The following is a 24,602-nucleotide window of genomic DNA, read 5'->3' as shown; positions in this document are numbered from 1 at the left end:
CGTGCAGAAATTTAATAAAACTTGACTGTGGTCAACATTTAGAATGTCAGCCTCGAGAAGCCTCTTCAGCTTTCTTTGTGCTGTTGCCTAGAAACAGCCATGCCCGAGTTCGCCACTAATGTGCATTCATTAAATGGCATTATTTGGCATCCGGCGCCATTGCAACATGAAGGACAGCGTCAACTGTGCATTGCTATCTTATTCTTGTAGCTTGGAATTACCAAATCACAATACACAGTGATTACACTTAGAAAAAAGAAATGATTGAAATGAAATTTTAAAAATGACTATTGTAATGCTTTTAAAAACATCATGTATCGTAAAGCTTTTAAAAATGACCAATTACAGTAAGGCTTTCAGAAATGACCAATTACAGTAAGGTTTTTAAAAAAAAAAGACCGTTTCAGTTTAAAAGGCTTGAAAAGGCCTACTATGTATAGTAAGGCTTTCAAAAATGACTCACCATAGAAAGGCTTTTAAAAAAAATCACCCTTTCAGTTTAAAAGGCTTCAAAAGGCCTATGTACAGTAAGGCTTTCAACAATGACTCACCATAGTAAGGCTTTAAAAAGATCAGGCTTCAAAAATGACCATGTATATAGGCTTAAAAAATGGCCTTTTATTTTTAAAAAGACAAAGCCCACAATACAATTAAAAATCCATACATTACATTTAAATATCATTTTGATGATAGTAAGGCTAAACTACAAGCTACCATTTGTTAGCAGCTGAGCTCGCTACTTATACCCTCTTGTTGTCTAAGTACACACTAGCAATGGGTGGTAAACTTGAAAGATTGAAAATCCTTTGTGTTTAAAGCATTAAGGCTGTATTGGCTAGTTGACGTAGTGACCTATCTTTGCAAACACTACCAGAAGGGTGTACGCTTTGAATTGTCACTAAAGGTAGAGATATCCCACCCAATAGACCACGTTGAAGAGAAGAAAGGAGGCAGGGAAAAAGACCCTGGAGTAGGCGTCCAGGTCCAGCAAGTCTACGTGGACGCGTCCTCTCCGCCAGGCACCGTCTTTGCAGTCGTCGTAGCAGCAGAAGAAGCCGAAGCAGTCTTTGCCGTCCAAACACTGAGAGGCGCACGTGTCGTCCAAGTCCTGCCAGTAGGTGGTGTTGTTCAGGGTCACCACCGTGGGAGGAGGCTGCCTGGCATCCAGCACCGAATAGTTCTGCAAACGAGACACACTTTTACTTCCTAACCTTAGATGGTGTTACACATCATATTAGGCTAGCATACTTACGTGGCGTTTCCTGTCCATGCAAGGGGGCGTGCGGGTCCAACTGGAGTAATAGTTGAGGGTGGCGTACTCCATCAGAGCGGCGAAGACAAACAGGAAGCAGACGGTGACGAAAAGGTCCATGGCCGTCACGTAGGACACGCGCGGAAGAGACGTCCTCGCCACCGAGCTCAGCGTAGTCATCGTCAGCACCGTGGTGATTCCTGCAAAATCTTTCAAAGTCAAGTTTCCAGCCTGCTTTCAAAGCACGTTTAGGGTTAAAAGTTTGTCTGACCCAAAGCGGTCCTGGCTGGCGTGGCGTCCTTCTTGATCCAGAAGGAGACCCAGGACAGTACCACAGTGAGGATGCAGGGAATGTAGGTCTGGATGGTGAAGTAGCCCATTCGCCTCCTCAGGTCAAAGTACACTGTCATCGCCACGTAGTCACCTGGGTGTGTGTTGGGGCACGCCGCCGCCGGCAAAAATCCAAAATCGTTTACCCATCTCAGCCACTCATCTTTGAGTGCTGTCGAGTACCTGCTGTGGTCTTGATGATGTTGGTGGTGTTCCTGAGGCCAATGAAGTCAAACTGATAGAGGCGCCAGGACTTTTGGTCCGCCGCCTCCACTGAGTTCCTCCTCCACTTGTAGACCATCTCGTCACGCGGGTACCCGTCTGCAACGGTTCCAGAACAAACACAATGCATTATACTTGGCCGAACCATCTTTCTTCATCGTCACGTTTCAATCGAGAAAAGATGCTAACATGTTAGCGTGCTAACAATTGCTATGCCATCTACTATATGCTGTACGTTCACAGGTGGGCTGCATATCAGCATTGTGATGAGTTGATTAGTGGAACACAGGCACAATCACCGCCCCACACACAGTCTTTGGGATGGACTTCACGAGAGGAAGAGGATGGAGTGGTTGCCACGGCAACAGCTGTCACATCGTCTGACTTCCTTAAGTAAAGGTGAAAGGCTTTGAGTTTCTCCCCTGATGGCTTTCATTAGATTTGTGGTCCCTGAGCGTGAGGCCCATTCATTGACGCTCAAGTGCCTCCTTTGATGGGCCCCTTTAAAAAGAGCCTTTATTTACATAGTTCATGCACATCCTGTTGTTAAAATAAAAAATCGAATTATTAGCGAGACCAAAGGGACACCTGATGGGTGTCAAACTCAAGGCCCGGGGGCCAGATACAGCCCGCCACATCATTTTATGTGGTCCGCAAAAACAAATTGTGCATCAAATTCGTGTCATTACTAGAATTGCCTTCACTTTTAATATCTTTTTTTTTTTTAAATATTTGACCAGTTTTTACTCGTCTGATTTGAAAACGAGTTATTTGTCAGTTTGTTTTGTAGCTTTTACTGTATATAATATGAGGTGCTCGTACATTTATTTGGGTTGACAGTCATAATAGCCCTCCAAAAGAAGCTATGACTACAATGCGGCCCGTGAAAAAAATGAGTTTGACACCCCTGATCTAATAGGAACCAAAATAAAGGACAAGGGTGACAAAAAAAAATAGAGAACCTAGAGCCAGCTCTCTGAATACCTCACATTAATTTCCATGTTTATTTCAAATGTATGAATTGTAAATTACATTTCATACTGAAAGTAACAAGATCTCAAACAAAATAAAACATTTGTCTTGTTTATTGGGACCTTGGCAACAAATGCACTGCTGAATCTTGACTAAAATCTTTTAAAATTAAATCAAATTGTGTCATTCGTTGTGTCATACTCACAGCTGGAGAAGATGAGCGGACATGAGTGCTCGTCCATGGGAAAGTTGTGTAGCTGCAGCTGGCACTCTGCGTTTATAGTCAGTCTGAAACAACAAGGTGTTATGAGCCTTCAAGCATCGTAAACAGATACTCACAGGCATATATTCTTTATCCTCTGAAGAATGACTAACATTCCTTTGTCTGTGTTATACTGCCCCCACGTGGTCAAGGCACACACACCATGAGAGAAGCACAATATCAATTAAATTGAGGCAAAAAAACATAGCCATCACTACAGACAAGCTTTGCTAGTTGAACTTGAAGTCTGGCCCACTTGAAGTCCGATTTTTTTTTTCTTAACGTCATCCACGTCAAGGCATTTTAGACAGGCTGACATTCCATCGTCAGCTTCTAATGCAATCTCACTCAGCCCCTTCAAATATGCCTGAAAGCAAATTTCCAGACATCTCCACATGGCCATAATAATGTTTATTGTTGATGTCGAGCTGGGTCGAGGTGAACCTTGGAGAAGAGTTAAATAAAGCAACGAGGCAAGTCAGCGTCACTCGATTTTTTTTTCCCGTTCACAACCAAGCCAGGGCACATTAGATTGCGACTTCAGGTCACACTTGTTTACCTCAAGGTGTAAAGTATCTTGCCGTTGTTCCATATTCTGAGCAGCTGATTTGGCATGGTGATCCAATGGGCGTCAGCGTTCTTGGAGTTCCTGAAGATGGTGTCGGGCAACCAGATGAGGCCCACCATGTTGCTGTTGAGCGTCAAGATCTTCATGCTGCTGCTGTTGTAACGCAAACGGCTGTCGATCCACGTCTGCGCGAAGATGATGTCAATTTGGTATTCCTGGAAGAGCAAAGAGGGTTGATGGATTGCGACGAGGCCCCTTCAAGGGCCCCGGCGCGGTATTGAACAGGAAGTCAGACATTTGGGTTTGAGGCCGCCAGTAGTTACACTAATTGACTAAATGGACTGACCTATCATAACATGAAAAATTCTCAGAAATGATCCATTTTGGTTTGAATTAGCCATTTCTTAATCGGTAGCAGTCCTGGAAATCTTGATGATTGGAGGGTTTGAATGACTATTATTATTTCACCACTGAGTGAGGCAAGCAAGCCAAACATCCCCATGGCAACAGTTCCCGCGAGCAGCACTTTGGCCCCTCCGGTTTCTCAAATATTTTCACGTTGCATCTGACCTTTGGCCAAAAGCGCTTAAGTAGCAGGCCAATTACAAGGAAATCTATAATCAACGAGTACGCAGGGTGCTGATGACCTTTAATTGTGCGCCGCCGTGGGGAACCGGAGAAGAAAAATTGAACATTTGTAGAGGTAGATTTCTGAAAGGAGCAGCTAGCTAATCTGTGGGGATAATTCCCCATTGCATGGAGACTGGGAGGTGATTCATCCATTCTCCTGCTGATCGGTTCTCCAAATTCTGCCAAAAGGAAATTCCTTTCACTTCTCTTTTCAATGCTTTTGGTTAACTACAGGAAAAACAATAATCGCATAATAATATAGAAAATTGAAAGAGGACTTCAATCTCTTACGAACAAAGACTTACAATTATCGCGCTGAAGAATGAATGGTGATTTTGTCTCGTCACTGTGATCGAACAAAAGACAGGTACAAAAGTATGCCGCCCCCATCTTTTTTTCTTTTTCTTTCGCTACATGCTAATAAACGGCGATTAGTCCTTTCATTGTGAAATCCTGAAAGCAAAACGACATTGTTCTTTTTGTGTCCTGGCAACCCGAAACAATGGCGGTAGTGGAATGAGAAGGAATGTGAGTGTACGTGACTTATTAGCATTTTTCAAACCTGTTTGAAATGTTTTTTTTTTTTTGACACATTACAAGACACCCGTTTGTGCAACTCCAGGGCTACAAATTAACTTGTGATTGGGATGCCACAGGGGTCCGTATTAGGTCCTAGATTGTTCATTTCAAAACAGAAATGTACATCTTTTTAAAACAAGATATAACATTCAAAGATCCCTCCCAGATTATTCAACTCGAGATCTGTTGTGACTTACCATATCAATGGAGGACACGGGTCCGATGCTGTTGACAAAAATGTCCACGTCGATGAGGGTTGGCTTGACTGTTGAGAAGAAAGAGAATGCTAATTAGTGGAGAAGCGCATCATTCACGATTTAGTGAGCAATGCGAAGCAGCACTTAAGGCCGTGACAACAAAACGTGACCGTCACGAACAAACCGATCTTGTAAGGAATCAATTGTACGTAGGACAGCTCATGTTCCAAAGCATTTCACCAACAATGCTCGAACCAAAAAGGTAACAATACATGAACATGTACATAAAATGATCCAATGCATGTAGCCATTAAAGAGAAAACGATCCCGACCCAAAGCATCCAGTCTAACATTGACTTGATCCAAAGCATGTTCACATGTTGCAAGTGGAGTGTTTGTGTCCCCAGTATGTTGTTTTGAAAGGAGAACAATGTGTTTTAGTTTTGACACTAAAGCCGTTTCATTGTGGAACGTCAAGCCGATCGATTTCACTCAACGTGAGCAAGAGAAAGCCAGCAGCTTCTTTCTCGGTCGCCTTCTCAGACGGCGGGATAATCGCCTTTGATTTCCAATATAAACTCATCAAAGCAGTGGGATTAACTTAGCTTTTCGTTTTTTCTCTTAAATAAAGGAACAAACGGCATGGAAAAATCGATAACACTGAGGAATGCTTCATTGTTTTCCTGAGGAAGATAGCTGGCTTGCTAGCAGTTAGCCAACATCGGTGACGGCTAGCCTGCTAGCTTGCGGCTGGCTCCAGATGCCAACATAGCGTGTAAAGTCTCAAACATACTAATCAAAGTCCTTTGTTGAGAGCCCCATCAAGTCAACAGGAAGCCAAAGTGCACCAAAATAATAGCAATAAGAGTGAGATACATGACATCACAGTAGAAGAACTGAGTGACAGACGATATCGAGCAGCTATCTGAAGGTACTATTGTAGTCTATCCCTTTAAGTTCTTGACAAAAGTATTAGGACAGTATGAATAAATGAAACTCAACTCACTTTGAAATAGTTCCTTGGCAGCAAAGCACTACTTTTGTTTAAACTTATTTCAATGATTATTTGCTACAAGATGGCAGCAAAGTACTACTTTTGTTTAAACGAAGATCCTCAACGAATTTCGACACAGTTTCTCAGCGCCAAGATGCCACAAAAGCAATTCTTTTCTCAAAACGGTCCTCATCTCACTTGATCAATGTTATCAATAAAAACAATAATCAAATGACCTCCAATGTCGGGCCTGAGCTTGCGGTCGTAATCCTCGAGGAGTCCGTTGAGGATTTTCGTGGCATCCGACTGCTGAGATTTGGTTGGCATCATCTTCTGGACCGTCACGTCCTCGTAGTCGTCCTCATAGTCGCAAGTCACACAACTAAACACACAGAATTAAATTCCCATTTTTATTTTCTAATAAAATTTCTTTTCAACATATTTTCTTTTCCCCGGATTTAATTGTTAATAAATTCACATTCATTCTCATGGAAAGTTTCCAGTTATTAATTGACACATTTTTCCAACTTAATTTACAATAGACTGGCAACATTCAGGAAATTTTCATAAAATTTCTCCAACCCTAATTATGCTTTTTTTTTTTTAATAATATGAGCTACACACCTTGCATTGAGAGCCATGAGGAAGAGGAGGAACCAAGGCGAGCAGGCGGAGGTCATGCTGGCCGACCGCCACTGGTCTCTTGCTACAAGTCTTTCCAAGTCCTCCTTGACGTTCTTCATCTGTTTCGCATTACCCTGAAAGACATTTTTTTTCTTGATGGTTCACATCCAAAACGCCGGGCATGGCACGGCTTTGGCGCGCAACGTCGGCGCGCATCCTTCTTCTCCTCTTCATCATCACGCCAAAAGTGGGCTGCGCGTATGAGAGGTAACTGCGCGTAACTCTTCACCCTCCTTTTCCTGTTGTTCCTCGCGCGTCAGACACACAAGCCTGCAACATGCCAGAGGCGGAGATAGCGGAGATGAGTGTTTCCTCGGGTGGCCAGAGTGGGGCAGGGGCGGTTCATTTGGAAGGGGGCGGGAGGAAGGTTAGACACGAAGTAGTTTTTTTTTTTTTTAAATTATGAATATTATTACTATAATCATGATTAGAAAGTTAGTTATTTTGTTGATTTGTTATTTTTTATTATTCCAGATGTGAAAAACAAAACCAATAGTCGAATATTTTATACATCTATGTACATTTTTGTTTGTAAAATGGCCTGTGATTTCCTTGCAGTACTACTAATGTACTTTTTGTGAAAATGTATCCTTCAAAATATGACTATTGAAAAAAAAATATATTTTATACTCTATTCCTATTTTGTTATTGAAATTATTGTAAGCGTTCCTGCTGTTGGCCAACATCGCATTCATTTTTTAGCTTCTGCCCCCCTCTGCCGGTCACAAAAGGAATTACAACGCTCAGTCCCAATTTGCAATGTATTAAGTTGTAGTTTAAAAAAAGAAATTAATTGCACTTTTAGCACTTAGAAATGTCCATAAAATATACCATGTATTATAAATTCAATGTATTATACAATTTTGTGTTAAAACAAAAGTTCAAAAGGTTAGATGCTACGGTATTTGGCACTGTGGGTTAACATGTTATTTGAATAAATATAAATATTTCAAAATGCATTAGTCACAGAACAATGGAATTGTCACGTGACCACGGTAACCGTCAGCATTTCAGGTAGCACCCCGATGCGACTCGCCTCCACCCGGTGTGCGTCAGTCAGTGCGGGTAAAAGTGCGGCCAAAGGTTACGCGGCGCGTCTGTTTGCACTTGTGCCGTGACGGTTATCGCCGGGCGGCTTAAGTCGCTGTGCCGAGGACGCAAAAAGCAACTTAAATGCAGCTAAATCCTCCGCAAGCAGATGTGAGCCAGATGTTGAAAGATGGATTTATATGTGTGCTAACTGCCGACCCGACATGTGTGCTATGTGTAATCAAGCACGTGCCGCCCGCCGGCTTGTTGTTCCATTAAGGAAGATTAAGCTTGTGCAGAAATGCATCTTAAATAATGAATATAGTCATCAGATGTATATTTCATATATGCACTACTTCCACCGTAGGTCTCAATTCTTTTGACACCACTTGAAAAAGTATATTATTCTTGGTAAATTATGCATTTTCAACATTAACACTGTTTTCGTAAGACTCCAATAATGTTCTTTTACTTTTTTTTTTGTCCGTGAAAGCATTATTTATTGCTTCAGATATTTGCATTTAAAGAACAGCCCATATTAAAAATGCACTTTCATGTGATAAGTATAATACATCCATGTGCTCCCCAAAAGGTTTCTTTTAAAATGATGACAGGCCACTTGAAGGCATTTACATTGCATTCATATTTCAGAACTTTTATAAGACAGAAACAAATGCTCTTTTCAAAACTCATCATTCAAAAACAATCAGATTACAAGGCGTCACCGTGTTCTATCCAAACTAAAAGCTACTGGTGGTGTTGCTGTTGCTAAATTAATGGCAATATACAGGAATAATACATTTTACGCAATGGCGTTCCCAAAAACACGACGACACGGTTGCGGGAAAAGTACCAATGAGCATTTAAGCCACACCAAAAAGAGAGTGAAGGCAGAAATGTATGAGAATTCAACACAAAATCTCAATTTAAAGTAAGCGGAAAAAGTACAATACAATTTAAACAGCATAAAAGTCACTCATCAGTTGTCATCTAGTTTTTTTTATGCAGACAAAAATTAAGACAAGAAAAAAGTTGACATTCTTGGAGGGGAAAAAAAAAAGTTCAATTACCTGAACAAAGTCGTAGTTGGGCAAGAAATGTGTTCTAGTCCTCATCGATTTTTTTTTCCCCTGGAAAAAAATTAGGAATAAAGTACATTTTCAGAAGGGGGGGGAGCTCAAAGATTAGTTCTGAGTGCGTTTGTGCACTCTGAAGGCAACCCACGTTGGTTGGCATGGCTTTGCGACATGTCCTCATTTGTACAAAAGAAGGCTCCAAAAAGCTGTACACAAGCTGCTGTGGGCAAATGACAACAACAAGAAGATCAATCGGAACTTTTTTTTTTTTTTTTTGCATAGCATTTGGCCTCGCTGCCATGCTGCGCCCACACTCGATGATGAAAAAGCTCAAGGATACACGAGGTTTTTGAAGCTCCACCGGAGAGTTAACCTAAAATGGCCACTTCAAAGACTGACTGTGGTTTCTTGAGACTTTTTTGGGGGGGTCGACCAAAATTCATGTTGTTGAGACAATCTGGCTTTGGGGGTTGAATTTACAAAGTGTGAAGGTTTTTTTGACCACTCCAAAATCCAAAATGGCAGACTTCCTGTGTCTTTTTTGTGGGTCAGCTACCAAATTCAAGTTTCACATTTTATATCGACCCCTGAAAATGACATTCAGATAGTTGCGTCAAACCAAGACTGGTCAGGTCTGCTTTCTTGAGACTTTTTTCTTTTTTGGCGGGTCTGCTCTTTCAAAGTGTCAATATTGGAAAGTGGCTTGAGGGCATCACCCACCTGTTTAGTACGTGTGCCTCCTATTTGTAGAACATCTTTGAAGGCTGGCTGGAAATAGCCAAACTGTCCTTGACAATGTATTTTTGCAGCTCACAACTGACCTTGCTGTACTTTGGCACCATGCCTCTTGTCCTTTCAAAGAGAGAACTACAATCGAATCCAAATGCTAAAACGTGAAAAACATGGCCGTGAAGGAGATGCGGAAGAAGCGACATGCAATGAAATTACCTCAAATGAAAAAGCGACAGATGAGTTTAGGAAGGTTAAGTGCTGGGCGGCGTGGCGTGCGGCTCCCGGTTGAGATAGGTGGCCCAGTAGACCAGGTTGAAGGTGCCGAACAGGACGGGGAACACGATACGGGACATCTTGTCGATCTTGCTGACGCTGTTGTAGGTCTTCTTGGGATCGGCGCCTTTGGACTCGGGGGGCCCCTTGAGCTGGACCGACGTGCTGTTGGAGATGGTGGACACGGACGCGTCCTTGGTCAGGTTGGTGGTGTAGTTGACGCCGGCCGTGCAGGCGTTGTTGGGTTTCTTGGATAGCACCAAGGGGTCTTTACGCTAGAGGAAGAAAAGACATGACTCGATTTGATGAATCGTCAATCCCGAATTGGAAGGCCACTTACTTTGGGCTGTTGGGCCTCCATGGCCTTCTTGCCGTCCCAGGCCCAGCTACGCTTGGTGAAATAGTTGACGGTGGCGAACTCGATGAGGGCGGAGAAGACGAAGGCGTAGCAAACGGCGATGAACCAATCCATGGCGGTGGCGTACGCCACCTTGGGCAGCGAGTTGCGGGCACTGATGCTGAGCGTGGTCATGGTCAACACCGTGGTCACACCTGTAACGAGTCACCGTGAGAGCCGGCGAACGATACACAGGGTGGCTGCGTCTTACCAAAGACGGTGCGTGCGGGCACGGACTCGCGGTTGAGCCAGAAGGAGACTTGCGACAGGATGACGGTCATGAAGCACGGCATGTACGTCTGGATGACGAAGTAGCCGATCTTCCTCTTCAGGAAGAAGTGAGCCATCATCACCGTGTACTGGCCTGATTGACACACAACAGTTAATCAATCATTCGGAGATTGCACAAAACCACAGGTAGCAACATTTGACACGGGCTCCCTCTAGTGGTGCATTGAAGAACCACATTTTTAAATTGCTGGTGCTTAAAGAGAGTTATGTATTTTTCTTTAGGTGAGTCTTGGTATAGAACGTTTGAGAATCACTCTTACCTTGGCTGTTGGGTTTTGAGTGTCAGTAAACCCAATTTTTGTTTGGGGTATTAATCACGATAAATCGGATTGTTGACCCATCTTGTTGTGGTCGGTCAAGATAAACGTCGCCCTTTGAACTCACACATGTTGTTGTTTGTGGTATTAGTCAAAGACAAACAGGATCCCGGTGCAATCCCCTGAAGAATTGACCATACACAAATTGTAAAGATAAACGTCCATTTGCCATTTTGGCCGTCTCATCCGGAATAAAACAGATCAACTGCGGTCATACAAAAAAAAAAAAGGTGGCTTGTTCTTTAAAATTTCCTGGAATCAGGGAGTATGATCCTACTCTTATTTGTCACGTGAAGGCAAAATAAATGGGTTGCCGGGCAAGACATCATCATCATCATCATCATCATCCTGTTAACCAACGAGGGATTGCATTTTATTTCCTCTCCCGTGGAAAAAATCCACAGATGACTGTCGATTTTTTTTCCCTCTCTCGCTAATCCCCCGCCACAATCTGCATCCTGTGTGTGCGTGCGTGCATGCGTGCTCAGGATTGGTGCATCCTCTCCTGAGCCGGGACACCACTGGGGCAGCAGAGGCGGAGCGTGGGGCAGAGGGTGGCGGCCGCCGCGGGACGGCAGAGCGGAAAAGTTTGGGAGACGTTCCGGCGAGCATCCATCATGTCCTCGGCCAGCGGACGAGCCTCCGTCAGACGAGCTCGGTGGCGCCGGCGTCGCCCCGGCGCCGCTCGCTTTTGACCCCGTTTCTTCTTTGGTTTTTTATTTTCCACAAACGTGGATGGGAAGGTGCGGAAAGATAAAAATAAAGAAGACGAAAAATGCGGCTTTGGTGGACTTTAACGTTTGGATTTTGGAGCGTGTGCGGCGAGCTGCCCTTCATCGCCGATAACAACGCGGCCATGCTGGTCAACTGGTGAGTGAGCGCCGCGCCGGCGTTCCCTTTCGCAGTTGTTGGGAAAACACGCTTTAATTCCCCGGCGTCATTCGGTGAGGGCTTAACACGGCAGGGCAAAGGTCACCCGTGTCCACTGTGAGCTATTCCCGGCCCGCTTAAGGAGGGTTTGTACCTCCGATTAGCGTCTGGAGGCTCCGTCTGTCTTAAAGAAAGAAGCCTTTGGCGTCACGGCGGGATTTCCAGCGCCGCCGGTGGCGCGTGATTCAGAGCGGACCGCTATTGGTCGGAGCGGCGACTGCATGTCAACCATAGCAGGGATTCCCTAAATGTGGCGGCTGTACGGAACCATTTTGTTTTTACCAATCACAAGCAATAGATTCATCTACTCCAAGAGACATTTTCAGATTAATTACATTTGGATCATTTGGTTTATGGCTAAAATTGCAATTGTATTATCTTCTTGAATTTAACACCCGAGGAGCAAAGGTGCGTCAACTGGGGCGTTGAAGGTCGTGACGGAGGGTGAAAAGTTTGGCACAGTTTGTTACACTTTTGCACACTTTAGTGTTTGGCGCGCCAAGTCAGGTGCATTTTGGAAAGCCTGGCATCATACTCGATCTTACACAAGAGAATGGAGCAGATGCCACTCGGCCCCTCCCTCCCTCCTTCCTCTCCCCTACGTGGCACTGCCGCTGCAGCCAAAGTGATGACGTCACTCGGTAAAAGCACAACTGCCTGATGGGCACCGTGTGAGGATTAACCCTGCACAACCAATAGCTGGGATGCTGGATAAGTGTATTTTTCTCCCCCTGGGACGGGGGCTTGGAAAAGGGAGGGGGGGCACATCTGGCGGTGTGTGGGAGGCCTTCCCAAATCCGAGTGATTCATTTGTTGTCCCTGTCAGGCTTGATTTGAAAACATTTGCTATGAAGAATGTCAGCCACAGACCAGAACATTAGCATTTGGTCGGCCAACATATAATAGAGAAAGCCCCCAAAATATTAGGGAAGAACCATTTCAAATGACAATTGATCAAATAGCATGATAGTGAGGATGGAAAGCAGATCAAGAAGGATTTAAAAAAAAAAAAAAAAAAACCCATACCATTTCGTAATGCTAACATGATTGCAGCTGGTAGCAACTCAAGCACTGAAAGCGCCAATGAAAATCAATGTACAAAGCAATTTTCAAATGATAAACGTGCCAGCAATTGATGCCACCAGATGGCGCCAGAATAATTATGATCACAAAAAAACAGCCAATACGATTTTTTTTTTTTTTTTTTATAATAACCAATGCTGAACGGAAGAAATGCACGTTCACCTCTGCTGGTGTGGATGTCCTCCGTGCCGGCCGTCTGACCAGTCAGGTGGTACTGGTTGAGCCTGTTGCTTTCCTCGCCCACCACCACCGACTTGTTCGCCCCCATTTTCCAAGTGTAGACCACCTCCGAGATCGGGTACGCATCTGAGGGACACAAACATTTCACCTGTCATGTTCACTCGGGACGCCGTGAAACTATAAACCGGAATAATAATATCAGCTATTCTAGATCTTTTACATGCAAAGTTTTAAAAAAAAAGAAAACAATGAGTCAGGCATACATTTTGTGGATTATACAGTTAAGTAAATTACAGGTTACGTGACTCTTCTATTCTATTTGAGCGCTTTAAACCTTTGACTGCAATCTCAACAGTGACATGTATTCACAGTTAATCTGCGTGTCGCCGTCGTCGTCCGACAAGCCCCGTTCTCCATAGCCACCTGTGCTGCCTGAAAGTCACAGTACGAGCAGGATGTCATTTTGGCTGCTTGCTTAAACAACCATTTTGGATGGTAAAAGCAAATCTCAAAGTGGAAGGAATGATCACAACATGTGTACCCCCCCCCATTACATAATACAACGCACAATTTGTAGGAGTTCAGAATGAAACCGAACAGGTCCTGGAGTGTGACCCAGTGGATGTCGTGGTATCGAAATTTAATGGGTAAAAACAATAACATAAAAAATCCAGGTCTTCTGTTGCACCAATTTCTACGGAAACTGCGTCCGACAGAAGCAGTTGTGCGGCTAAAACCAATCGTAAAGTATAACCCCCGTTACTAAATCTATGTGTGTGCGGCAATCGGCGGTCCAATCTCCGAGCACTAATCCCACGACTGTGGTGTCAGAAGACTTCACAGATTGTCTTCAATATCCCCAGATTGACCTCAGCCCCGTCGGGATTATTGTCTCTGACCAGCCGCGACAACGTTAGCGTGTTTTGTAACGTTGCCGTCCATTGTCTGTTTCCACTGGTACTAGCGCTTCTTTCAAGCTAACATTTAGCGAGATAGTAACTCCTCGTGCGTGATGGATTGGTATGGGTAAGTCAGGTGCTGCTCAAAAGAGAATTCGGGGTGCCGATATACAAACATCTACAGTGCGTTGAAAAAACTCGGAATCTTTTAGGGCGAGCGCCAATTACAACCAGTTCAATATGTTCAAAAAACGTTATCAATACTTTGTGGGTTTGAACGACATAGCCCAGTCAAAAATATTTAGTGTGTTTAACAACAACACCAAAAAAGTGTGACTTCAAGAGTAAGACTTCTTATCATTAGCAAACTAGCAAAACCTGAGCTAACGAATCCCAAGCTAGCGATAGTAGCCTAGCGAGAGCATGAGAGGTGATTAACGTGTCCAAGAACGCAACCGTGGCAGCTTTGAGAGAGCCAAGAGCAACAGGGCGGGAGAGCGGGCCGGCCCAGCCCGCCAGGCAGCATCCAAGGGGGTCAAAGGATTAGTTCGGGTTAATGGAGTTGCAGGAAACCGGATGCGACGCTGATAGCTTGCAAGGCTCACGCAGGCCCCAACACATCACACAAAAGCTTTTTTTTTAATGTATATTTAAAAGGCTTTCCAAAAAACCCTAAGCAGATCGGAAGTTAGGATTCTGTGTTGTTCTATTATTTGATTATTTTGTCAGCTTCCTCTCCTAATTCTGAAAAAAAGATTTCAATTTTAAACCTAAAAAAATTCTTCCCCCCCAAAAATGCTTCAGTTTACGTTTTCTATGAAAACAGAGGGGAAATACAACCCCCCAATATAAAAAAAAAAAAAAATTGTATTTTAGATTGAAATTAATGATTGTATTTTTAAAATATCATTGTATTAAGTGAATACATTGGCATCTTTGTGAAGACGGCAACGGATGCAGTCGACTGTGTGGCTTTACCTCATGAACTGACCTGTGAGCGGTGTGTATTTAAGTCTACCTTGCAATTAATCTAAGTCGCTTTTAGCTTGGACTGGGCACACCCGTCTAACTGCAGGGAAGCCCCTCTTAATTCATCCCAAAAGCTTAAGGGCCAGCTAAACTACCCGTACGTCACAAAACAAACACCTCGTGGTCTACTTACAGCTTCCAAACTTGAGGGGGCAGGCATGCGTGTCCATGGGGAAGTCCTCCAGTTGCATGGGGCACTCTGCAGATATAGTCAATCTGAAAAACAAACAAAAAGCCATCCATGCATCAATAAACTTTGTGTAAGATTAATCCAAAAAGTCCTATAAAAGCCATTGAACTGAATTGAAGGAGAAGACTGCTACTCCCACCGTGTGGACTCAATTGTAATTTCATGATAGAAATGTAATGTCAAAATGATGTAACAATGTACTTTGTGCAGCTTTCGCAGATTTTATTGGAGAATTTATTCCCTATTATTCCTAAAAACTCCTCATCGGTCCTATTCTCTTTTTTTGTGTGTATAGATCAAAGCTTTGACACCATTTTGTGGCATCATGAGATCAAAATCGGCATTCCGTTCAGCCATAGCCTTGTTTAAATGTCAAAACGTTTTGCTGCCACCTTGTGGCATAAAGAGGTGTTACAAAAGTTTTAAGATTTGCGAGTACTGCTCCTACTCTGCATGCCATGAAAGTCGGGGAGCTCGTAACTGCAGGTACCATGGCAGCTAAAGTCACGGGCTCGTCAGGTACCTCATGGTGTAGAGCAGCGTGCCGTCATCCTGCAGCCTCAGCAGCTTGTTGGGTGTGGTCATGTTGTGCGCGATGGACTTCTTGCCGTTGAGGAAGAAGGTGTCGGGCGTCCAGATGTTGCTGGCCAGAAGGTTGTTAAGCGGCAGCATCTTCATGGGCCCTTTGAAGCACAGACGCTCGTCCTTCCAGCTCTGGCGGAAGAACATGTCGATGGTGTACTCCTGAAATTGAACAGTCGGCCATTTTGCTTTACGAATTCCATCGCTCATACTTTTTGTGAAATTCAAACTTTGACCTAAAGAGCCCGATTGGAAACAAATATTTTGAAGTCGTACCATTTCCGTGTCCGAGACTGGACCGAAGCTGGTGACAAAAATGTTGGTTTGGATCTCGGTCACATTTTCTGTACGATTACAGAAAATAAATGATTTCAGACAACACACAACAACTTTTACCTTAAGGTGATGAACATTTACAAAGGGATGTAAATGTTGAATGTGCGTCGCGTGCACGCCGTTACCTCCCAGTCCGGGGCGCAGCCTGTTGTCATAGCCATCCAGCAGTCCGTCCAAGATGCGGGTGAACACTGTGATGTTGTTAATTAATTCCGTCTCGGAGGGGGTCCCTGTCGCCTCCTGCTGGAGGCTAGACGACAACAACTGTATGTCAAATTACTGTTGATGATGGTGATGATGCGTCACGCTCACCTCGGGCGGCAGGTGAGGCTGGCGAGCAAGAAGCAGAGCCACGCGCGTCTCATTGCAAAGCTGCGCTGCATTCCATCGCCCATTCCTGCGGACAAAGGGACCTCGTGATCATGTCCGGCCAAAACAAGGGCTCATTAGGAGTTGGGCTCCGAAAAACGAGATTGACGCCTGCGGCCCAAGTGCTGTCTAGCGTTCTGCTATTCTGCAGAGATCACAGCTTTATTTTGACAGACGTCAGCAAGGGCAAGAGTTGTTTCTTTTTTTGGGGTGTTGTTATCCTTTATGGTCATTGAAAAAGTCTCTATTGTGATATTTTCTGTTCGGGGGCACATTTTATTCAATATTTTTAATTTTTCTTAGTCTATTTGTTATTTAAACTTTAATATTCTGGTATGTATTGCTGTATTAATTTAAATATCTTATTTGGCAATGTTCATTCTTTAATTTTAGTTTCAAATTATTTTTGCGGGGTATTTCTAGGCTATGTAAAAGTGCCCGTATATTCTTTTAAAAGTGTTTATTGCCTTTTTATGTAATTATCCTTTTAAAGATTTAAGGCCATTTTATACATATTTTTATTATGACATTATTTTATTATGTAGATGTGCTTCATCCAAACATCTTTTTAATATTTACTAACACATGAATAGCAAAAATTCCTTAATTTTGTTGTTGTTGCGTTTTTCATAGGAGAGCAAAAAAAAATAGAAATGTAAAAAAAGATATAAAAAACAGAAAGGGGGGGTTAATTAGGCAAAATCAGAACGGGTTAAAAAAAATCACAGCCCACTGGAATTGTTCCACCTGCATCCCTGCACCACACATGATCTTCTCCAGGAACAGCACCTTGCACCCCCCCACACAGACACACACATTCACACCTTTTACCTTCAAGAAGAAGACGACGACGTCTATCTCTCGTCCTCCAGCGTTGCTCTTCGGCAGGCTCTCCCCGGCGCAGCGCTCCAAATTTGCCGTTCTGGTGGATGGGGAGGGTGGGGGTGGAGAAAGAACGCCCCCCCCCTAAAGAAAAGACGTGGTGTTCAAATAGAAAAAAAATTATAATAGCATCACTTTCATTCTGCTCGGCCGTCGCTGTGACAAAATAAGGTCCCCCCCCCCAAAAAAAAGGTCTTAAAATATGATGAGGAGGCGAATGGGAGAACGAGAGGAGAAGAGAGGGCGGGAAGCAGCACTGGTGGATGTGCGCAGTGGCGGCGGGGTGAAGATGCTGGGAGGGGATGGGAGGGGGGGGGGGGGGGGGGGGCGCAAGAGAAAGAGAGAGAGAAAGCGGTTGGATAACACCGCTGGATCCATTCCTTGTTCTTAGCCCACTTCTGACACCACCGAAAAAATAATCCAAACTGCTGACTCGTTTGTTGACGTTCCAGCGGCAGGGCTGAACCACTGACAAAAACACCCCAGTTGACATTTTCCCCCCTCAATATTGCAATTGCGATTTAACACGATTATTTCTCAAGGTCCTCTTCCAATGTAGTTTAATTTGAAAACAAACAAGCAGCAAATTAGTGTTTAAATGTATAATTTGAATAGGTTCCAATTGTATTTTTATTTTGGTTTACAGGAACGCCGTTGATGGGAACAAAAAGCTGCATGCCATTTACGACACAAGGTGAGTGTCATTTTAATGTCACTTCATTCTGTCAGCGCTGGCAATGGCATGGAAAGGCGTTGGAAAGATTAGATTGTTTTTACAACATGAAATTGGCTTCTTATGAGCAGAATTGACAAGTGTCAGTGCTGTTTATAGCACACATTTCATAGTTACTCATCAATTGAATGCACAAAAGGACAGACAGCGCCACCTTCAGGCAGGGAGGGACAACAGCATAACTTTCACCTGAAAATTGTATTTGTTTACAGTAACTGAGTACTTGTACTTGGATATTTCTCACCACCGGTAACCGGAGCCCCCGCTGGCCCAGCCTTGCTTCTCATTAGCCTTCCACATGTACACAAGAGTGTGCGTGAAGCGTTATTTGAGGCGACAAGCTGCCAAAAAGGAGCAAGAAGTACTGCGTGGGACGCTGTGGATTGATGGCGCGTTCAGGCGTGTGTCGTCGTGTGGGTGAAGTCTCACCTGATTTAGTGGCGCTCGCCGGGGAGAGAGGAAGGGACCGACCGAGGGAAAGGAGGAGGAGGAGGGAAGGAAGGAGGCAGGCAGGGAACGAGCGAGCGCCTCGAGGCAAGGGGGCGAAGCGCCGACTTACACCCGGCCGGCCACATAGCTGACCTACGCTGGGAGAATGAGGGCCCCCCGGGCGGCGTGCTGGTGTCATTGCTGGCCGCTGGTCGTGGCCGCTATGTGCGCATGCGCCAGGTGAGCTCGATTTGGCGCCAAGGATGACTTCTTCTACTGCTTCTTTTTCGTCTGCCTATTCAAATGGGCATATATTGACATTTAAAAATGGCCGCTATTTTCTCTTTTAGCGTCAAAGAGCCTGGCAACATGTCTTTCGTCAAAGACACAGTGGACAAACTTTTAAAGGGATACGACATTCGTCTCAGGCCAGACTTTGGAGGTAAGAATACTTTATAGATTGTAATTCTATTTATTGACATTTAGGTAATAACATACACTCTTGGTTGTGTTATTTTTGAAGGTGCCCCTGTTGCTGTTGGCATGAGCATAGATGTGGCTAGCATAGACATGGTCTCCGAGGTGAATATGGTAAGTGCCACACAAACTATCTTATTTGACATATATAAATGCATATGCATACATGTCATCACTTGCAATCGTGACATGCATTTTGAGAAGCGTGTGTGTATAGATCTTCCCATGAAAGCAACATGCCAACCACTCTCATTATGTATTCATCGTAAAAGACATGCTTGATTTAGCAAACCGACAAATACATTGATTGCAACAATGTTGACATTAATCGGTGTATTTATACGTCTCTGTCAAACACGCATAATTTAACGATGTGTCTGTTTGCATGTTGTTACATTCATAATGTAAATGTTTGCTTGTGCATTTATCTACGAAGACTAATTTGTCCGGATGTTTGCGTACACACGAATATCCATCTTTACAGGCACATGCATGCTAACATCAGTCTAACATTCACAGACACTAAGTTAATGCTGCATGAATGAATTCAACATGCGGTTTGTTGAACAACTTGGTGCACATTCCACCGGGGAAGTGTCTCATGAACCTTGTGCACGCTGTTCCCAGTTGATAGGCAGCTGTTAGTGGGACAATTTGCACGTCTGACACGGGATGGCACGCCGTTCTCCCACCGGGCCTCATTAACCGGAGACTGAAAACCAGTCTTTGTTTCTCCTGAGATCCAAATGATCTGACAACAAATTAGCGCGCATCTTAACTAAATTGCTACTTTTAAAATTTGAATTGCGATGAGACTAAAGTGAGTTTCAGGTTCGGAACGAGGAAAGTTTTTAAACGGTTAGCGCTCCAGACGCTGAGCTGAACCCGCCATGTTGCGCAAAAGCTGATTCAGCCGAGCCACTCTGCCGGTGTTGCTGCATGTGGGCGGACATCACGTCTCACAACAACACCTGCTTTTCATCTCACTACTTTCTCAGCAGCAGCTTCTCTTCAACTGCTATTACACGTTAGCATTAAGCTAGAAACATTTTGGTGTTGCAATGTGCCGTTTTGCTTTGTTACGTATGTCAGTTATGCTTTCAACAGGGAGTGAGAAAACTTGAATCAAACCCGCTTTGGAGAACTGAGGGCTGATCTTATCATTCCCTCAAAGCGATGTTATATGATAGTCTCCCATTTACTGGCAGCGAGGAAATACATTTGGGAGGGCGGAAAGTATTATTATGGCCATTTGCATATGCACTTACTGTAAACAGCCAGCCCAGTTAATGTACTGTACACACAATATAAAAGCACACCAGAGTCTTCAACGGCACAAGGAATGAGTTGACAACGTTAGTGTGATTCACCACTCCTAGCTAAGAAAATGATGCAGTTGCTACACCATGCAGCAATCTTGCAAAAAAAAAATGCATTTCCATCATTTCATCCGCGTCAGGTCAGCACTTTTACACGGCCGAGTTACATTTATTTGTTCAGATGGGTTGTAGTCAGCCCTGCCAACGACCGTTACGGGACAGGCACCGTAGGCCGAGCGCACCGCTACACGGAACACGCGTGCGAGTTTGAATCACTGATGCGGCACGGCTTGTTTATTTCCTGTGACCGGCTTATTTATTTAAGAGAATATTAGTCAGCAGAATGTCAGCTCCTTTAAAAGGCTGCAAAAGCTTTTGTGTTGCGCCCGATCAGTGGTGGAACGTAGCCAGCGAGTCAATGAGGGCCTTTATTAATTATTGATCCATCCATCTATCAGGATCTATCAATCCATCCGTCCGTTTCCCCCCCCCCCGGCAGGACTACACGCTGACCATGTACTTCCAGCAGTACTGGCGGGACAAGCGACTGGCCTACTTGGGCATCCCGCTCAACCTCACCCTGGACAACCGGGTGGCCGACCAGCTGTGGGTGCCCGACACCTACTTCCTCAACGACAAGAAGTCCTTCGTGCACGGCGTCACTGTCAAGAACCGCATGATCCGGCTGCACCCGGACGGTACCGTCCTCTACGGGCTCCGGTAAGAGGCGGATCTGATAAGTTGGCCTGATTCAAAACTTGCTTCCCTCCTTACTGTGTTCTGTACAACTTGCTCCGCATCGTACAATCTTCACACCGCAATGCAGCATCAACCAATAAACATTTGTTTCCTTTTTTTTTTTTTTCTCGCCCCCGGCCTTTGGACTCAGAATCACCACGACGGCCGCTTGCATGATGGATCTGAGGCGATACCCGTTGGACGAACAGAACTGCACGTTGGAGATTGAGAGTTGTGAGTTAATGACACGCACGGTGCAAAGGAGAGCGAACCCTCATTAGTTTTGATGACATGTGCCCCTCCGCTCGCCATTCACGTGGAATCATGTGTAAAAGCGCGTAAGATTTACATGTGCTGCAGTCAGCGCTCCGGCGCCGACTCGTAAATCAGCCTTTTTGCCTCCCGCAAATGTAAAGTGCATCGCGTGCGGTTCATTCACAAGTTCGCCGTGCTGTTAAATCAAACGACAGACCGTTGCGCCGTGCCAAAAACGATACGCGGGAGTCGACAATGTCATTTTCAATAAATATTTTTTTTTTCAACTCAAAAATATGTGTTCATTTACATAAACAAACTACTATTATTAATTTGATTTATTCAAATATTTTGGTATAATACTGATATTTGTTATTGTAATTAAATTTAATTCAATTAAATGTTTGTGTTAGTTAAAAGTCTGTGGTAGGAGGACCTTAAAAAAATCGATTAAATTGCAATCCAATATTGATCGCAAAAAAATCGCAATTAATTTGTTTTTAAAATTGTTCCGCCTGAGTGCAATATAAAAAATTAACCATAGTCTTTTTTTTTTTTAATGAACACATGACAGACGGCTACACGACGGACGATATCGAGTTCTACTGGAAAGGAGGCGACACGGCCGTGACGGGGGTGACGCGCATCGAGCTTCCGCAGTTCTCTATAGTGGACTACAAGCTGGTCTCCAGGAACGTGGTCTTTTCCACAGGTAAACGTTGGGAAATATGAAATGAAAAAATCTCGCTCCTATCTCTCATATTCACTTTTTTGTGTGTGCGTGCTTGCAGGTGCCTACCCTCGACTGTCTCTGAGCTTCAAGCTGAAGAGGAACATCGGCTACTTCATCCTGCAGACTTACATGCCCTCCATCCTGATCACCATCCTGTCCTGGGTCTCCTTCTGGATCAACTACGACGCCTCGGCCGCTAGAGTCGCTTTAGGTAAACGGCGCCGACCTGCCTTGGAACATCAAAACAACAACATGATCATGTACTGCACAACTATTCCGTACTGATGCTTTAATCTGTGTCAGTCTTACGCTCCGTTCTGGTTCTTGGCCCTCCAACGGGAATCGATGGCACGGACCCACACAGCTCTCCGCTCCCTCCCCCGCACACACTGTTCAAGCTCTACATTTTCAGCCCACTTACGCAACAGCGCTCAAAACAGAAATGCAAAGAAACATTGTTGATATAGTTCATGTATGAATCATGTCCAGAAACGGCAAGTTGGATTACTATCCTGACTCGACGGGCTGCTTTTGCGTCGGTAGGCATCACCACCGTGCTGACCATGACCACCATCAACACGCATCTGAGGGAGACGCTGCCCAAGATCCCCTACGTGAAGGCCATCGACATGTACCTGATGGGCTGCTTTGTCTTCGTCTTCCTGGCCTTGCTGGAGTACGCCTTCGTCAACTACATCTTCTTTGGGCGGGGACCTCGCATGCAGAAGAAGCTGGCCGAGAAGGCGCAGAAGGCCAACAACGACCGCGCTGCTTTCGAGCGCGCCAAGGTGAAGCCATATCTGTTGGAGAGAGATAGTTTAAGAAGTTATCCAAAGTTGAGGCTGATTTTTGTTGTCCCCCCCCTAGGCCGACTGTCAGGGCAACATCCTGCTGACCACGCTGGAGATCCACAACGAGGTGGGCCACACCACTGTCACCACCAGTAGCACCCGCAGCAGCACCGGCAGCAGCCTGTACGACGCCACGGCAAACTCCACCCCAGTCTCGCTGGATAACTCCTCGGGCGTCCAGTACAGGCGTGGCGGCGGGCGGGCCGCGCGACCCGCCGGCTCGGACGTCAGGAGGAGCCGCCTGAGGAGACGGTCGTCGCAGCTGAAGATCAAAATCCCCGACCTCACGGACGTCAACGCCATCGATCGTTGGTCCCGCTTCATCTTCCCCTTCTCATTTTCCTTCTTTAACGTCGTCTATTGGCTCTATTACGTCAATTAATGTGTACCTGCGCTTTTCGTGATGCTTGGACACGTGTCACGTTGAGGACGTGGGCGACCTTGTCACGGCACGGCCAACGGGTCGTCCTCCATGCACGGTCGCTATGTTGCCACGCCACTGGGATCTTAAAGGGCAAACAAACACCACATTAAAGTCATCAAAGGACAGCGACCAATCCTGGGTGTACACTATCCCACTTCTCTTGGCAAAAGTCATCCACAATTAATTAAGGCCTGTAAATTGTCCAAGGGGGCGAGTGGGAATGGTTGTCTGGTCTATTATGTGCCCTGATTGACCGGCGACCAGTGCAGGGTGTATTCGCTCAATTTTGGACTGGTTAAGGTCTCTCAATTGCCGTTTGTGTATATGGACCCTGAGCAAATTGGCGACCAGTCTGGGGTGTATCCTGCGTCCCTCAACAAATGTCATCTTGGGTTGAATTCTAATTGGTCCAGACGTGTGTGTGCGCAAATTGTTTGTCCATTTGTCCCCTGCAATTGGCTGGTGGCCAGCCCAGAGTGTGTCCCACTTGTCCCACCAAATATCATCTTTGGTTTAATTAAAGACTCAAAATTTTCTGTGAGTGTAAATGTGAGTCAGTGTGAACGCTTGGTTGTCCATATGCGCCCAGCAATTGGCCAGCAACAAGTCCGGGGTGTATCCCGCTACTCTCATCAAAAGTCACCAACATTACCTGATGCTAAAGTTCGCATGGATGCTAAGCTAAATTTGGGGTGTGCGTCTTTAATGTTTATTTATTTTTCAAACAACCGCCAGACTTTTCATTGTTTTCATTATGTGTTGACTTTATAAAAACATGCAGACAAATCCCAGCTGGTGTGTGTGCCGTTCTTATCGAAAGCGTTCTCGCCATCTGCGGCCGGCCACGCGTAGGAGTGGACGCCAACTGCCACAACATGGCAGAACGCTCGCATGGCACAAGATACTCGAAAAAACAAGACAAGCGGCAAACTACCGAGGAAGTCGTTTTTTTGGTTGTCTTTAATTATTTAATTTTAATTGGTTAAAATAATTTTGCCATTTGACAAAATATCCACGCCACTAATTGAGAAGGACTGATATTGTGTAAGTGATGGTTTGCGTGTTCTCTGCTGCCCGATTTTGAATGTGTGACATGTCTGCTGAAACGAGGATGTTACGTGAGCGACATTGCTCGATGGGGAGACAGCACGTCGGCTTTTACGTTTCAGCAGGTGAGCCCTCATATTGGTCTCTTTGTTTGCTGAGCTGTTCTGGGAGGCTAACTTTAGTTGCTAACTCAATGTTGCTATGCCACATGAGAAATCTGTTTTGTTCGTGCTGTTTAGCACCTCGTGAAGGCCAGCGAGAGAGAAAGAGGGTGGCGGTAATAGTGACTGGTTGCTAAGCAACAGGAGGAT

At 44.8% G+C, this 24,602-nt stretch overlaps 3 protein-coding genes across 7 annotated transcripts; 1 reads left to right on the top strand and 2 right to left on the bottom strand.

Annotated features, from left to right (window-relative positions):
* Nucleotides 1–598: 598 nt before the first annotated feature.
* LOC119121272 (gamma-aminobutyric acid receptor subunit gamma-3) lies at nucleotides 599–8,857 on the bottom strand. Its single transcript, XM_037248679.1, has 10 exons — nucleotides 8,790–8,857; nucleotides 6,631–6,764; nucleotides 6,243–6,388; nucleotides 5,013–5,080; nucleotides 3,598–3,821; nucleotides 2,982–3,064; nucleotides 1,766–1,903; nucleotides 1,524–1,676; nucleotides 1,253–1,452; nucleotides 599–1,180 (listed from the first exon to the last, which is right to left on the bottom strand). Exons 1-10 carry the CDS (start codon nucleotides 8,832–8,834, stop codon nucleotides 899–901), a joined length of 1,473 nt encoding a protein of 490 aa, XP_037104574.1. The 5' UTR covers nucleotides 8,835–8,857; the 3' UTR covers nucleotides 599–898.
* Nucleotides 8,339–18,656, bottom strand: gabra5 (gamma-aminobutyric acid type A receptor subunit alpha5). Of its 4 annotated transcripts, none has more exons than XR_005097643.1 (12): nucleotides 18,578–18,656; nucleotides 17,235–17,369; nucleotides 16,347–16,431; nucleotides 16,160–16,284; nucleotides 15,975–16,042; nucleotides 15,640–15,860; nucleotides 15,060–15,142; nucleotides 12,981–13,124; nucleotides 10,409–10,561; nucleotides 10,141–10,352; nucleotides 9,516–10,075; nucleotides 8,339–8,849 (listed from the first exon to the last, which is right to left on the bottom strand). XR_005097643.1 is itself a non-coding variant. In XM_037248675.1 (12 exons), the coding sequence occupies exons 1-11, from the start codon at nucleotides 18,591–18,593 to the stop codon at nucleotides 9,779–9,781; spliced, it is 1,539 nt and encodes a 512-aa protein (XP_037104570.1). In that variant the 5' UTR covers nucleotides 18,594–18,656; the 3' UTR covers nucleotides 9,427–9,647; nucleotides 9,744–9,778. The 4 variants fall into 4 exon arrangements, 3 of the variants coding, with proteins under 3 accessions (XP_037104570.1, XP_037104569.1, XP_037104571.1); XM_037248675.1 differs by lacking the exon at nucleotides 8,339–8,849 and having other exon boundaries at nucleotides 9,427–9,647; nucleotides 9,744–10,075; XM_037248674.1 differs by lacking the exon at nucleotides 8,339–8,849 and having other exon boundaries at nucleotides 9,427–10,075.
* On the top strand, nucleotides 11,581–23,202 carry gabrb3 (gamma-aminobutyric acid type A receptor subunit beta3). Of its 2 annotated transcripts, XM_037248677.1 has the most exons (10): nucleotides 11,581–11,675; nucleotides 17,932–17,979; nucleotides 18,798–18,889; nucleotides 18,971–19,038; nucleotides 20,743–20,963; nucleotides 21,133–21,215; nucleotides 21,811–21,948; nucleotides 22,028–22,180; nucleotides 22,513–22,757; nucleotides 22,837–23,202. In XM_037248677.1, the coding sequence occupies exons 1-10, from the start codon at nucleotides 11,581–11,583 to the stop codon at nucleotides 23,200–23,202; spliced, it is 1,509 nt and encodes a 502-aa protein (XP_037104572.1). The 2 variants fall into 2 exon arrangements, with proteins under 2 accessions (XP_037104572.1, XP_037104573.1); XM_037248678.1 differs by lacking the exons at nucleotides 11,581–11,675; nucleotides 17,932–17,979 and adding an exon at nucleotides 18,558–18,687.
* The last annotated feature ends 1,400 nt before the right edge of the window (nucleotides 23,203–24,602 follow it).

Source organism: Syngnathus acus, chromosome 4 (assembly GCF_901709675.1).
Source record: "Syngnathus acus chromosome 4, fSynAcu1.2, whole genome shotgun sequence".
Taxonomy (NCBI): domain Eukaryota; kingdom Metazoa; phylum Chordata; class Actinopteri; order Syngnathiformes; family Syngnathidae; genus Syngnathus; species Syngnathus acus.
Note: the sequence above shows the minus strand (reverse complement) of the source record. Positions and strands in the feature narration are given on the sequence as shown.